This window comes from Protopterus annectens, chromosome 6.part0 (assembly GCF_019279795.1).
Source record: "Protopterus annectens isolate FY-2018-M chromosome 6.part0, PAN1.0, whole genome shotgun sequence".
Taxonomy (NCBI): domain Eukaryota; kingdom Metazoa; phylum Chordata; order Ceratodontiformes; family Protopteridae; genus Protopterus; species Protopterus annectens.
This window is the reverse complement of record NC_056737.1, coordinates 1,704,768,716-1,704,783,311: the sequence shown is the minus strand read 5'-3', so window position 1 is coordinate 1,704,783,311 and position 14,596 is coordinate 1,704,768,716. Positions and strand designations below refer to the sequence as shown.

At 39.1% G+C, this 14,596-nt stretch overlaps 1 protein-coding gene across 1 annotated transcript in view; it reads right to left on the bottom strand.

Moving 5' to 3' along the window:
* The window catches only part of BMPR2 (bone morphogenetic protein receptor type 2), a 1,499,742-nt gene that overhangs the window by 190,919 nt on the left and 1,294,227 nt on the right, over positions 1-14,596 (bottom strand). Inside the window, exon 12 of the mRNA XM_044075094.1 lies at positions 12,640-13,919. Within this exon, the coding sequence (XP_043931029.1) occupies positions 12,640-13,919 (1,280 nt within the window). The remainder of the gene's footprint in view (positions 1-12,639; positions 13,920-14,596) is intronic.

The following is a 14,596-nucleotide window of genomic DNA, read 5'->3' as shown; positions in this document are numbered from 1 at the left end:
TTCGGCTCCAAACCCATGGGTAAGAATGTGAGGCGAGACATGACTACATAACATCAGCTTTTATGCTTTCATAAAACACTAACTTTTAACTCTAAGAAATAGAGCACTATCTTTAAATAAAACAAAATTATACACTGTTGTATTAACTGCATTAAACTATTAAGGCTGCTACAGAAGCTCTCTCTCATTCACTTCCAATAACTTTGAACTTTATTTTTCACTGAAGTCTTGCCCCTGTATGTTTGCATTTTTCATTGTCTTCCTTTCGAACACTGAAAAAGGTTTCACATGCAAAGTCTTTCTATGAACTTTATTTCATAAGAATGAGAAGCAGAGCCCCCTTTTGTTTGATGGCTCACTTTTTTTACTGCATAAACTTTTTTTTTTTATTTCACAGCTTGTTCTGCATCAAAAAATGTCTTTGATCCTCCAGGAAAAAATGTATTCTAAAGACAGCAAGATACGACAGCTTGAATCTCACACTTGCCTCTCAACATTCCCTGATTATTAGAATAAATTTGCTTCTCTTCTGCCAGGTGCACAGTGAATAACCACTTCCACAAACACTACAATTTTTAATACCTTTACCTTCTGCCACAGTTTTGTTAGGATCAACTCTTTCTACTGGCATGACTGTATCTTTACTAATACAGGTTGTGGCTGCTTTTTCATGGTGAGGTTTGGAGCATACATTCTATGCGCCTTTTGAATCAACAAATCCTGCTGTGGAAAACCATTCTAGTTGCTTATTTGTGCTTTCATAAAATCAATACGGTCTGTTCTTTCCAGTTTTTTCTAGAACAGCAGAAAATCTTAGGTTCTCTGTGTGCTCCATCTTCTAACTCTACCACTTTTAAAAACAGCTCTTCTTGAAAAGTCTCATACTCAGCCAGCATTTTCTTCATTTCAACCTCTGATTTGTGCACTTTTATCAGTTCATCTGAAGAGCCAGGTAAAGCTTCTTCAAGTTGATATACTCCTTCACCGTTTCATTTACATTACAATCTTGGAGTACAATTGATTTTTTCCTCTACGTTACTGGAAGTCATGTCTTGTAGCAAAGCTGAAGCTTGAAGTGCTTTTTGCTGAACAGCTGCAGGATTCTCTGCAGTCAGTGTTTTCTCTTCTCTTTTTCAAGTTGATTTTCTTTCAGGTTCTTTAAATTTCTTCTTTGCTGGCATTCAGGTAGTGTACTTACTAAACAGTAAAGTACAGTTGTGTACACTTACCATAAATGTAGATGTTCGAGTGTATTCACTTTTGCAGTCATTACACTTGGGTTATCCTGCTAGCAGGCTACCCACAGTCGGCCTGAATTCCAAAGTCTAGGTCCGGCGTCTTCCCTGACGTCAGTGCGGCAGGGGTATAAAAGATGCAGCAGACGCCATTTTCTTCAGTTTTTCTTGCCCCAGATGTCAGATGCCCCCAAAAGGGTAGGCTAAAAAATATGTCAATAAAACATGCATGCACCAAAATATATTATACCTTCATCTGCAAGCAAATACACCAAATAGGTTGTATAGATTAGAGAAGTGCAGATAGGTTCCAGCAAAGAAATGGGGGATGGTGGGTGGGTAACCTGGACTGCAACAGTGAATACACTCGAACATCTACATTTATGGTAAGTGTACACAACTGTGCTATGTTCTTCATGTTTCACTGTTGCAGTCATTACACTTGGGTTGAATCCTAAAGCTATGGTTGGGAGGCTGGAGCTAATATAGCATTAGGAGCGGCTATGAGGCCCTGCAGAAGTGCAGTGGCAAAGCCTGTCCTGGATTTAGAGTAGAGTGGTAAATTATAGTGTTTTGTAAAGGTGTGCACTGAACTCCAGGTAGCAGCCTCTAAAACGTCTTTGGTTGGTACTCCCCTGAGGAAGGTTGCTGAAGTGGCTGCTGCTCTGGTTGAATGTGGCCTAAAGCCCTTAGGCGCTGGCTTGCCATGTTGTGAATAGCAGAAACGAATGCAGTGGCCTATCCACTTAGAAATAGTCTGCTTTGAGATAGCCTTTACTTGTGATCCTGCAGCATATGCCACTAGTAGTTACTCCGTCTTTCTGAAAGCTTTGGTTCTGTTCAAGTAGAAGCGTACTTGTCTGTGTATGTCCAAATAATGCAGAATTCTCTCCCCCTTATTCTGTGGGTTTGTATAAAAAGTAGACAGATGATTAGCTTGGTTAAGGGCCACACTGGACATAAATGGCATAAATGTTGGGTTTGACTTCAGAGAAACCCTATCTGGATAAAAAAATGATAAAAGGTTCCACAGCCATGAGTGCCTGTAGCTCTGAGACTCGTCTTGCAGAAGTTATTGCTAGAAGCAGAGCTGTTTTCCAAGATAAAAACTTTATATCAGCTGTCGCAGCTGGCTCAAAAGGAGGCCGGGTGAGATTTTCCAAGACATAATGGAGGTCCCATGCAGGTATTGGTGATCTCCTTGGAGGCCTTAAGTTTTTGGCTCCTCTGAGGTACTGCCTTAACAAAGGATGAGAAAAGATTGGTGGCTTTGTACTGTAATGAGCCGAAATGGCAGAGGCATGAATTTTAATTGATGAAAAAGATAGGCCTTTCTCCAGCATCTCAGTTAAGTATTGCAAAATCTGAGGAATATTTGGTACAGCTGTGTCAATTCCTTCTGCCTGGTTCCAAGCACAGAATCGCTTCCATTTTCCAGTGTAAGATTTTCTGGTACTAGGCCTTCTAGCCTCCAAAATGACATCCATCACAGCTTTAGTGAGAGACGCGTTTTGTATGACATTATCCGCCATGCTGCCAGATTTAAGGTCTTTAGCTGGCTGTGCAGGACCGGATTGCTTTGCTGGGACAGTAGATGAGGTATTTGAGGCAAGGTCCAAGCCGGGCACTGAGACAAGTTCCTTAGAATTGGATACCAGTACTGGTGGGGCCAGTCTGGGGCAATCAGTATCATCTTTGGCTTCTCTTGTCTGACCTTTAGGAGTACCTTGGGGAGGAGAGGCAGTGGAAGAAAGGCATATACTGATAAGCTTTTCCAGCTGAAAGATAGGGCGTCCACTTTCCATGCTCGTCGGTGATAAGCCCTTGTGCAGAATCTCTTTAGTTGGTAGTTGTGAGGAGAGGCAAATAGATCTATCTCCGGGCATCCCCATTTCCTTGTTATCATGCTGAAGACTTGTGGATCCAATTTCCACTCGTGGGGATCCACGAGGTTTCTGCTTAGTTCATCTGCCAGAGTATTTATCTTTCCTGGCAGAAATTGTGCCTGCAGATGTACTAGGTAAGTCAATGCTGTGTCCCACAAAGTCATGGCTAGTCTGCAAAGGGGGTAAGAATGAGTGCCTCCCTGCTTGTTTATATACCACATGACCGTGGTGTTGTCTGTCTTTATCAGTAGTTGTCCCGCATGAAGTAGGTCCTTGAAGGCTGTCAGGGCATTCTGAACAGCTAGCATCTCTTTTTGATTGATATATAGATGCATTTGGTTTGTGGACCATGTGCCTTGAATACACCTTCCTGCCATGTGGGCCCCCCAGGCATAATCTGATGCATCTGTTGTTAATGTTTGCCTGGCTGTTGGTAAAGTGAATGGCTGCCCCTTGTTCTGGTGACAAGCTTTCGCCCATCGAAATTCCTGTTGCAGGCAGGGAATGAGGGTAATTATTGTTTCCAGACTGTGGCAATATTGAGTCCAAACACTTTTTAGGTACCACTGAAGTTTCCTAATATGCAGTCTCGCATACGGAATTAGTAGAATGCAGGATGCCATGAAGCCCAAAGCCTGCAGAATTTTTCTTGCAGATAACTGGGCGTTTGTTGCCAACAGGTTGAAATAGGTAGTCAGTTGTCTTTGTTTGTCTGGCGTGAGATAAGCCATCTGGTCAGTTGTATTTAAGCTTGCACCCAGGAATATCATCTCTTTGAGAGGGTACTAGTTTTGATTTCTTTTCGTTGACTGTGTACCCTAGGCCTGTTAGAAATCTCTTTACAAACGCCAGATGCTGTAGTAGTATGTCCTTGTTCTCTGCTTGAATGAGACAGTCATCGAAGTAAGGATATATTTGTATTGCTCTTTGTCTGCAGAATGCAGTTACTGGTGCCAAGCACTTAGTGAAAACCCTGGGCGCAGTAGATAAGCCAAAGGGCATTGCAGAGAATTGGTAGTGCATTGAGCCAGCTTTGAATCTGAGGTATCTACTGCATGTTGGTCTGACTGGGACATGCAGGTATGCCTCTTTTAGGTCTAAAGTCACAAGCCAAGCCTTCTTGCCCAACATGGGCAGAAGTTGCTGAAGAGTCAACATTTTGAATTTTGGGATACCCAGAAATGTGTTTAGAATAGTTAGGTCCAGTATTGGTCTCCAGGTCTTGTCCTTTCTTGGGACCAAGAAAAGTCTTGAATAAAATCCTTGTCCCTGCTCTTGCTCTGGTACTTGCTGAATGGCCCTCATGTCCATGAGGGATGAGACTTGCTTTTGTGCCTCTGCCCACTGATGTTTTGGCAGGTCTGGCCAACCGTTTGTCCATGGCAGGGTATGGAAGTGAAACTTGTAGCCTTGTGACACTGTCTAGGACCCATTTGTCCTGGGTTATTAGAAGATAAGTGCTTGGTGCAGGCAGGGGGAAGTCATTCGGACGGTTTCCTGTATGGCTGTGATTTGTCTTCTCCACTTTTGGAGGTAGAAGCACCCCACTGTTTAGACCTTTACGAACCTTGGGGCTGGGATCTGCCTCTTGGGCGTCTGTGTCTGCCCCTTTGTGGTCTGTCTGACACTGGAAAGGACCAATTCTTTGTAGGCCAGTGTCTGCTAAATCTAGGAGGCTGTACCTGTAAGAAATCCTTAACCGTTTGCATAGATTTAGCTTTGTCCTCCATTTTAACACCTCTTCTGCTTTAACACCAAACAAGGCATCATGCTGTAATGGAGCGTCTAATAATTTTGCTTTGACATGATCAGGCAGATTTTGTTCCTTTAATCAAGCATGCCTCCATAACAGCAGCCCTGCAGGAGGCCTCCAAAGAATCAAAAACACATTGCAAAGTATGCTTTCCAACTTGTTCAGCTGCATGCAATAAATCCTGCATTTCTTTGTTTTCTGCACATTCAGAATTTATCAACATTTTCTGTTTAAGCAGTGACATAATATATTGCTGATATTTGAGCATATGAAACTGACAATTTAAAGCCCTTATAGCCAAGGTAGTAGAAGTGTAAATCTTTTCCCCCATCTGTCCAATGCCCTAGAATCCCTGTCTGAGGGGGTAGGGTTTTTTGCAACGGAAGCCTTGACCCCTTTGGGACCCTGAGAGATTGTTTCTGGGTCAGCAGCAGGGTTTTTGAAAAGGAATTTATGAGAGTCAGAAATCCTGCAGTACCTGTCCGGCTTAACAGGAGCTGGAGGTAAGGAGTCAGGGGTCAGAATGGACTCTGAAAATACATCTACAATGTCTAACAGAGGTGAAATAGCTAGGGGGGGGCATGTGTTGTGGTAGTAAAACCACGAACACTTAACACACCAAACACTTTATTATAAAGCTTTTGGGTCTACAGCCTTCATCAGTATATAGTAACTATGCATTTAAAAAGGAGATACAATTAAGTCACAAGCTCCAGCCAGCCTATCACATTAAACAATAATTATATCTTAAAGAGATAGTTAAAAAAGTGTCACTATTTGAAATACACCAAAATACTTTTAAGAAAGTTTAAAACATATTAAACTATATAGAATAAAACACTTGCATAGTTACCATGAATAAACATAAATACATACATAAGCAATATATACATATATATGTATACATACACACACACACAGATATATATATATATATATATATACATATACACATACACACATATATACATCCACATGTATAGACATTTTCACAAAAATTTCCACAAGGAGTTATAATCTATCATAAAAACAGTAACTATATATTTGCGGAATTAAAATTATATTTTCTCTCTGCTTCTTCATTAAAACTGGCTTTAGACTAACAGCATTATTCAAACCTGGACTCACATCCGCCTGAAGCCTAATAATCCATTCAAACTCTTTCAGTTCTAACATATTATTCATATCACCCTTTCTTAAACCCATCTCAACTGTATTTATAACCCTAAATTTAAATCTATGTTTTTCATCCTCATCCATAATATGTTTACTTAATGCATTTGTTAATATCTTCCTTCTTATATTGGACTTATGTTCTACAATCCTCTCCCTTAATTTTCTAGTGGTTTTACCCACATAGAATGATGTACAAGTTATACATGTAGCCAAATAAACTACCTGTGTTACGTTACAAGTTGTTAGGGTTTCCAGGGTGAAAACTTCTCCACTAGTTGGGTGTATGAATGTACCGTCACCTTCATATAAATAATTACAAATACAATTATAGCATGTTCTTGTCCCAATCCCCTTTATTACCCTTTAGTCATTAAGGTACTGCACATAACTATTTAAACCTGACAGAGAACAACTCCAAATCATAAAACAATCATCTACAAATCTCTTATAGAATTTAACATTCTTATTCATTTCATTCACATCACTTAGTATAACACGTTTATCCCACTCATATAATACCAAATTGGCATAGGTGTTAGCTATGGGAGTACCCATTGCTACACCTGTAAGCTGTAAATACGGTTCTTCATCAAATATAAAAATATTATGTGTTAATACTGTTTCAAATCTCCCTACCATACATTTTCACTTCATTGTTTAAAAAAATCATGAATAGCATTGAGTCCATAATCATTAGGAATGACAGTAAATAGTGAAGTAATATCTAGAGATACCATAATATATTTTTCTCCTCCATGATTTAATTACCAATTATATAAATCATGTTAAAAATTATTAGTATCTTTCAATACCGTAAAGCATCCTCCCAAGTATTTTCCTAATACTGTAAGTATTTAGAAATAGGTTCAGTTATCCACCCACCACCTGAGACTATAGGTCTCAGTGGTGGATCTATTATGCTTTTATGTATCTTAAGGATACCATATATTTGTGGCACCCTAGAACAAGGTACACTCAGGTAGTTAAACAGATCTATGCTTACATCATTACTGAGTTGTAATTCATAATATATATATATATATATATATATATATATATATATATATATATATATATATATATTCCATGATATATAGGAAGGAAGTAGATGCTTCAAGATATATAAAAAGAAACAGCATGCATGCACCACACACGTTCAAAAGGATATTGAAAGCACAATTAATAAGAACGAGTAAACTGAATACTGTAGATAGTAATTTTAGAGAACAGGCCATGGTAATGATACAGGAGTTTGAAAGAAATGGTTACCCGAGACACACTACAGATGGAGTCTATGAGGAAGTGCTAAAAGGAAGAGAAAATAAGTATAGACCAGTTTTAAGTGGAGGAATACAGAGGTATGGAACATCAGTACATAGGGAAAATATAGTAGCAAGATACCTCACTACGTATAATCTTAACACGGATAATGTACGAAGTAAAATAGAGAAAAACTGGCCCATTCTAATGGCTATGCCTGAGATAAGATCAATAGTAGGTAATAGACCGAGCTATGCCTACAGGAATTCGGAAACCATGAAACAAAAGCTTTGTTATAAAGATTTTAAAGTTAAAAATAAATACACACAAAAGGGGATTGCGACAAGAAAATGCTATAATTGTACTTGTAATGATTTATATGAAGGTGACGGTACATTAATACACCCGACTAGTGGAGAAGTTTTCACCCTGGAAACCCTAACAACTTGTAATGTAACACAGGTAGTTTATTTGGCTACATGTATAACTTGTACATCATTCTATGTGGGTAAAACCACTAGAAAATTAAGGGAGAGGATTGTAGAACATAAGTCCGATATAAGAAGGAAGATATTAACAAATGCATTAAGTAAACATATTATGGATGAGGATGAAAAACATAGATTTAAATTTAGGGTTATAAGTACAGTTGAGATGGGTATAAGAAAGGGTGATATGAATAATATGTTAGAACTGAAAGAGTTTGAATGGATTATTAGGCTTCAGGCGGATGTGAGTCCAGGTTTGAATAATGCTGTTAAGTCTAAAGCCAGTTTTAATGAAGAAGCGGAGAGAAAAAATATAATTTTAATTCCGCAAATATATAGTTACTGTTTTTTATGATGGATTATAACTCCTTGTGGAAATTTTTGTGAAAATGTCTATACATGTGGATGTATATATGTGTGTATGTGTATGTATTTTATATATATATATATATATATATATATATATATATATATATGTGTGTGTGTGTGTGTGTGTATTTATACATATATATGTATATATTGCTTATGTATATGTATGTATTTATGTTTATTCATGGTAACTATGCAAGTGTTTTGTTCTACATAGTTTAATATGTTTTAAACTTTCTTAAAAGTATTTTGGTGTATTTCAAATAGTGACACTTTTTTAACTATCTCTTTAAGACATAATTATTGTTTAATGTGATAGGCTGGCTGGAGCTTGTGACTTAACTGTATCTCCTTTTTAAATGCTGAGAAAACAGTTACTATATACTGATGAAGGGTGTAGACCCAAAAGCTTTATAATAAAGTGTTTGGTGTGTTAAGTGTTCGTGGTTGTTCAATATATTTTGGAGCAGTATCACCAGTGTTGACTTTATTTTTGGTAGTAAAAGGAAGTCTCTGAGCCTTTTCTTAGATTCTGAAAAATCTTGGCTCTCCCAGTGAAAATGCTCCCTCATGGTATGCAAGGTTTCCCCAAAAGAGTAATCCTCAGGAGGAGAGGCTGAAGGGACAGATTATTCAGCATCAGAATCCTCATAGGAAGGAAGAGAGTATTCCCGATCAGAAGAGGAATCAGGTGAAATGGAAACCTGATCTGAAGATTCATATTCTGTCTCTTGCCTAGGCCTTTTATCAGGTGGGGGATGGGAACCCCTGATCAAAGTAATTAAGTCTTCGGCCATTTTGAGCATCTGTTTTTTGGGCATGGAGGCCTGTCCATAAGGCTGTTGTACTTGTTTCTTTGTCTTTAAAGGTGCTTTAGTCTTTGCCTTTGAAGCTGAAGTCGTTTTAATGTATAACTGAGTAGGTCTGAAAACACCCTCAGAAGTAGATGCCTGCTCAGCGGCTCCGGACCCATCTGAGGGAATAGTCTCCGAAGGTCCAATACCTTGAGCTTCCAGCGGCCTAGTCGACTCCACGTGGGGGTCTGCAGCGGCCTGCGGGTCTAAAGTAGCAGGCATCAGGGGCTGCGAAGGCACCTCACTGAAAACCGGCGAACTGGCGACTGGCTTAGAAGAAGCCTCGTCGTCGGTTTTGGACCTCAGATGCCTGTCCTTTTCTTTTTCTTTGCGTTTCTTCTGAATTCCGGTAGTCGGATGGCTATCCGACGACATCGTATAATTAAATCTTCTGCCAAAATAGTGCAATGCAAGATCGTACCGACGCTTAATAGTGCGTTGGTTAAATCTAGCACAAAACAGACAACTAGCAACATCGTGGTCAGGGCCTAGGAAAGGAATACTGTAAGAATTAAAGTCCTTATGAGGTATTTGCTTCCCACAAGAAATACAATTAGTAACTTTTTCTGACATCGGTCTGGAGCAAGAAAAAAGTTTCCCCAGCAGGGTACTTAGCTTTTAATGAAGACTTCGGATCTGAAATTCGAACACGAAAATCTCAGGAGTCGGCCGACCGGCACTTGCGAACTGCTTATGCTTCGGGCACCGCGCGGCAAGAAAGACTGAAGAAAATGGCGTCGGCTGCATCTTTTATACCCCTGGAGCACTGACGTCAGGGAAGACGCGACAGCAACTGACGCCGGACCTAGACTTTGGAATTCAGGCCAACTGAGGGTAGCCTGCCAGCAGGATAACCCAAGTGTAATGACCGCAACAGTGAAACACGAAGAACATCTGAATTTTACTCAAGCTGGCAGAATTACTAGCTCTAATTTTTCAGTTTTTTTTTTCACACTTAGACAGCTGAAATTAGTTGCTGATCATCAGTATGCAGCATCTTGGATGACCAAAAAATAGTTACTTCTTTAAAGGAGCTGAGTCTTATTTATGCTATGGTTTCACTACTGCATTACCATGTGCTCAGTTTCAATGCAAGGTGATCCATCTTCAAGAACTGGTTGAGAACTTGCCTTTCTAGGCAGGAAGAAACTACTCCTGTTGTATTATCAGGAAAGAACAGCAGTTTATATACTTAGGTTGTGATGCCTTGTGGGTTCAGTCTTTCATGACATCATGGCAGGGATTTTTATTTCTGAGAAAAATAATTCAGGGGCCATCCTTACCAACAAAACAAATTGCAAAAACAACGCACTTTTTGGTTTCAAAAACTGTATAATTTAGTACTGAATATGGTAAGGTTGTATCAGCTCCAAAGGTCTGTTACTTAACATGTACCTTAGAACATGATTAATATAATAAGTGAACTAGGATGGTGTCTCTTCTAGCATTTACTATTATTGGCCTAAAGTCCTTATAAATATCACATACGGTGATATGGTCAAGGCTTTAAAAGATGTACACACTTGTCCTGCCCATCTTTTGTTTCTTGCAAACACATTTGCTCTGCTTGAGCAGCAACCTCAGACCTCTAATTGGAAACATGCAAAACCCTGAGTAGATATACCTTCCTAAACCCAAGTCCAGCACAACCTCCAACTACTAAACACCAGACAATATTGCATGTAGAAACAAATGTATATATATATATATATATATATATATATATATATATATATATACACACACACACACACACACATATATATATATATATATATATATATATATCTATATACACACACACACACACACATATATATATATATATATATATATATATATATACACACACACACAAACATATATATATAAACATATACATATAAATATATATATATATATATATATATATATATATATATATATATATATATATATATAAACATATATATATATATATATACATACATACATACATACATACATACACACACACACTGCTTGGGAATTTAAACAAATGTTATGACTTACCATTACAGTGATCCCTCCTGAAAAAGAGAGCCCAACTGTGTGTATAGTACTTACTGTAAAAGTAAAACTTCAAAGAAAGGTCACTGTTTACTATAAAGCCACCCTTCCTACATACTTGAGGAAAACTTATACAGTTTAATTATAAACCGATTAGACTACCACACAGTTACTGTGTTACTGTTTGAATAGTTGCAATATTTTTCTTGTACAAAATGACAACACTTTACAGAGCGCACTTTACTATGAGGGCCAGAAAGAAGCTCACAGAAAATAAGAAATCTCATAGCACTGCACCAACCAAGACTTCAGGGAATGTTGATGTGGTCAGTGCTGCACAGGGGTCTACTTCATAACACTGAAATTTCATAACGTTGAATTTCGTAACATTGGGACCATAACACTGAAAATTCAAGACACTGAAAATCCAAAACATTAAAAACTCAGAACATTAAAAGTGTGCTTCATAATACTGAAAACTACATTGCGCATTAACTATCACCACCACTTACACCACCACCTAACAAACACACTTTCGACTACATTTCTGCAGGGGGGGGGCAAGCACCCCTGCACACCTTCATGTGGGGGGGGCTCTGCTCCCCACACCCACTGTAAGTTAAATATACCAACTTCAAGACCGCACTACAGTGGAAAAAAGTTAATTTCCTAACCTCAGGAAATTAACTTTTTTCTACTGTAGTGCGGTCTTGGAGTTGGTATAATTAAGTTACGGGGGTGTGGGGGGTGCAGGGGGGCTTGCCCCCCTGCAGAAACGTAGTAGAAAGTGTGTTTGTTAGGTGGTGGGGTAGGTGGAGAGGATGTTACTTACATATGCACTGTAGTTTTCAATGTTATGAAGCACACTTTCAATGTTTTGAGTTTTCAATATTTTGAGTTTTCAATGTTTTGGGATTTAGATGTGTTGGTCTCAATGTTATGAAATTCAATGTTATGAAATTTCAATGTTATGAAGGGGACCCCAGCACAGATCTTCAAAAGTATATGGGGGATATGACTACAACTGATGAAAACTCTGAGCATGAAGAGTACATCAGATGGGAAAACCCAAATATTACATTACAGCAACACAGCGACCCTTTCTTCAGCATCTACTGTTACAGCAAGTGCCTTATAAATAACTATACATGCAAATCAGAGGAAGCTTCTTAAAATCACACAGTTTCTATGCTTTTATATGTACCACAGTTCATTTCCTGTATAAAAAAAAATTTGCATCAGAGATGCATCCAATGCTATATTGTACATGCTGTTGAAACTCTTGTATTGTAACCTAAAGAAAAGTTTGGCAGAGACAACTTTTTAATCATTAGTGCTTTGCAAGTGATATTTTTAATGAGTGGTGCTACCAACCACCTTAAAACCTACCTGCAGACACAGCAGTCAACTTAAAACAATACTTGCTGGTTACGTAGCATAAACAATCTGTTCATTATGTTCTGAGGAAAAAGGATACACAATGAATACACAAAATCGTTAAGCAGTGGTTCGGGTGTTCTTACAGTGGAACCAGCTTTGTTGCAAGGTATATTACTGAAACTGCTGGGAATAAAGTGAATAGGCACTTACACAGCTCAATGCAACTATCCAAAGTATTAGATGAAGATGACAGGTCCAGAGAATTTGGCCTTTCCGGTCTCCTCCCTGGGGTATGCCGGAGATTACACTCTGCACTAGTGATGCTGGCAATGGCAAGATCTTCCACTGGGCATGGATTACTGTTGTTATTATTGGAATTTGTTCGTCCACTGTCCAGTGAGCGGTCTCTCCTGTCCACTAGCCGCTCCATGATGCCATCATCGTGGCCAGCCTGCTGTTCTCGCCTTAAGAGAGGCTCATGCTCATCAGGACTAGAGTTAATATTTAACCTGCTGTCCTCCCCACTGAACTGGCTTTGTAGCATCTCCTGGCTTCTGTGGCTGCACTGTGGAGCTGACTGGCCAGATGGCACAACACCATTGGAATACTGCATGGTTGCAATGTGTGGATTTCCACTGTGTCCCCGTCCCACAATCCCATTCATGGTGACAGTAACAACCTGGGGCTCAGCAGCATTAATTGCATTCATCTTTGCAACCCCTGTCTCTACCTGTTTTAAATTGGACTTGTGTTTGCTGCCAAATTTTAGCCGTGACTCCTTGGTAGAATTTTTGGTATTTAATGGCAAGCTAGTAGGTCGCTTGGGAAGATTCTGCTGTTTGGGGAGGGGGTACATCTGAACAGGTGGGATATCAGGAAGTAATGAGGACTGGCTGGCACTGGGCTGTGGAAAGTCTTGTTGTCCTGTAACTTCAACAGCTAACTTAATTAAGGGGTAGAGCAAGCTGGAGTTGCTACTAGTTAGAGGGTCAGGCCCACTGAACTGCTTTAGGGAATGCTCCATTAGGTTTTCATCTGAGCTTTCCTTTAAGTTCTTGTCTACCTCTTTAGGATCCAACTTGTTTGTCTCCAGGTCTTCCTCTGTAAGTTGCAAGCAGACCGGAGTGGGACCCATGGGCTGTGGTACATTGGTGCCATGGGAAGTCGACTCAGAGTAAGTCAGTTCAGAGATTGTTGTCATGCCTGTACTAGGGGTAAGGCCTGTGGTATTGGTGGTGGTAGTGTTAGTTGATAAACTAGTAACGCTGGTCTCTGGGCTTGGAATCCGAGCCTGGGCTTGCTGACGCTCATAGTTGATAGAGTTCCGATTCTTTTCACCTGTGGTTGATGGTGTTCCAGAAGTAGAATACTCAGATGCTATATTCTTGACAATTCCATCAGTGTGATGTATAGAATCTTCAATGTAGGAAGAAGATGAATAGTCAGTATATGGCCCAGTCTTAGGAACACGGCGGCTGTGTGATAGATTTCTATGAAAACAACAAAGAAATATCATGTTAGAATTACAAAGTGGCAACTTTGCTTTTAATATCAAAACTAATTGGCTTTTACAAATGTAACAGCTTCACTTCTTTAATTTGTGACCGTAAATTCAAGAAATTTTAATCATAACAATCTTACTTCATGTAGTGGCAAAATCCTATGTGCAACCAATGCAAAAGGGTGGAAATGCCTGCAATCAGTGGACCGTGTCTCTTATGGCACTATCTGTAATGCTGCTTCTAGTAGCTGATGAGCTTCCTTTTACATCAACTAAAAGCTTATAAGCAGGCACTGTGCCCTTCACCAGCAAAAAGGAGAATAAAATGTATGTGAAAACAGAGCAGGAGTAGGTTTTGCCAAGGAAATGACATTTCTTGAACAACTATGTTTCAGTATTTGGTAGCATCCTTTCTCAGGCAAACTACTGAACCAGTAAGTATTTGTAACAATTAAAGAACAACCTGACCTGGGGGGGAGATGGCCAATTGATAGCAGCACTTTTTCAGAGCTCCACAAAATTATACTAAAATACAGGAAAATAATCAATTTTATATATAAAAAATAACAAAACCTGGTAGATAAACATCTAAACTATCTGTACATCAACTTTGGTTTAAATTCTTTGAGATTTTCCTGTCAAATCAAATTGGAGATTATTGCTGCT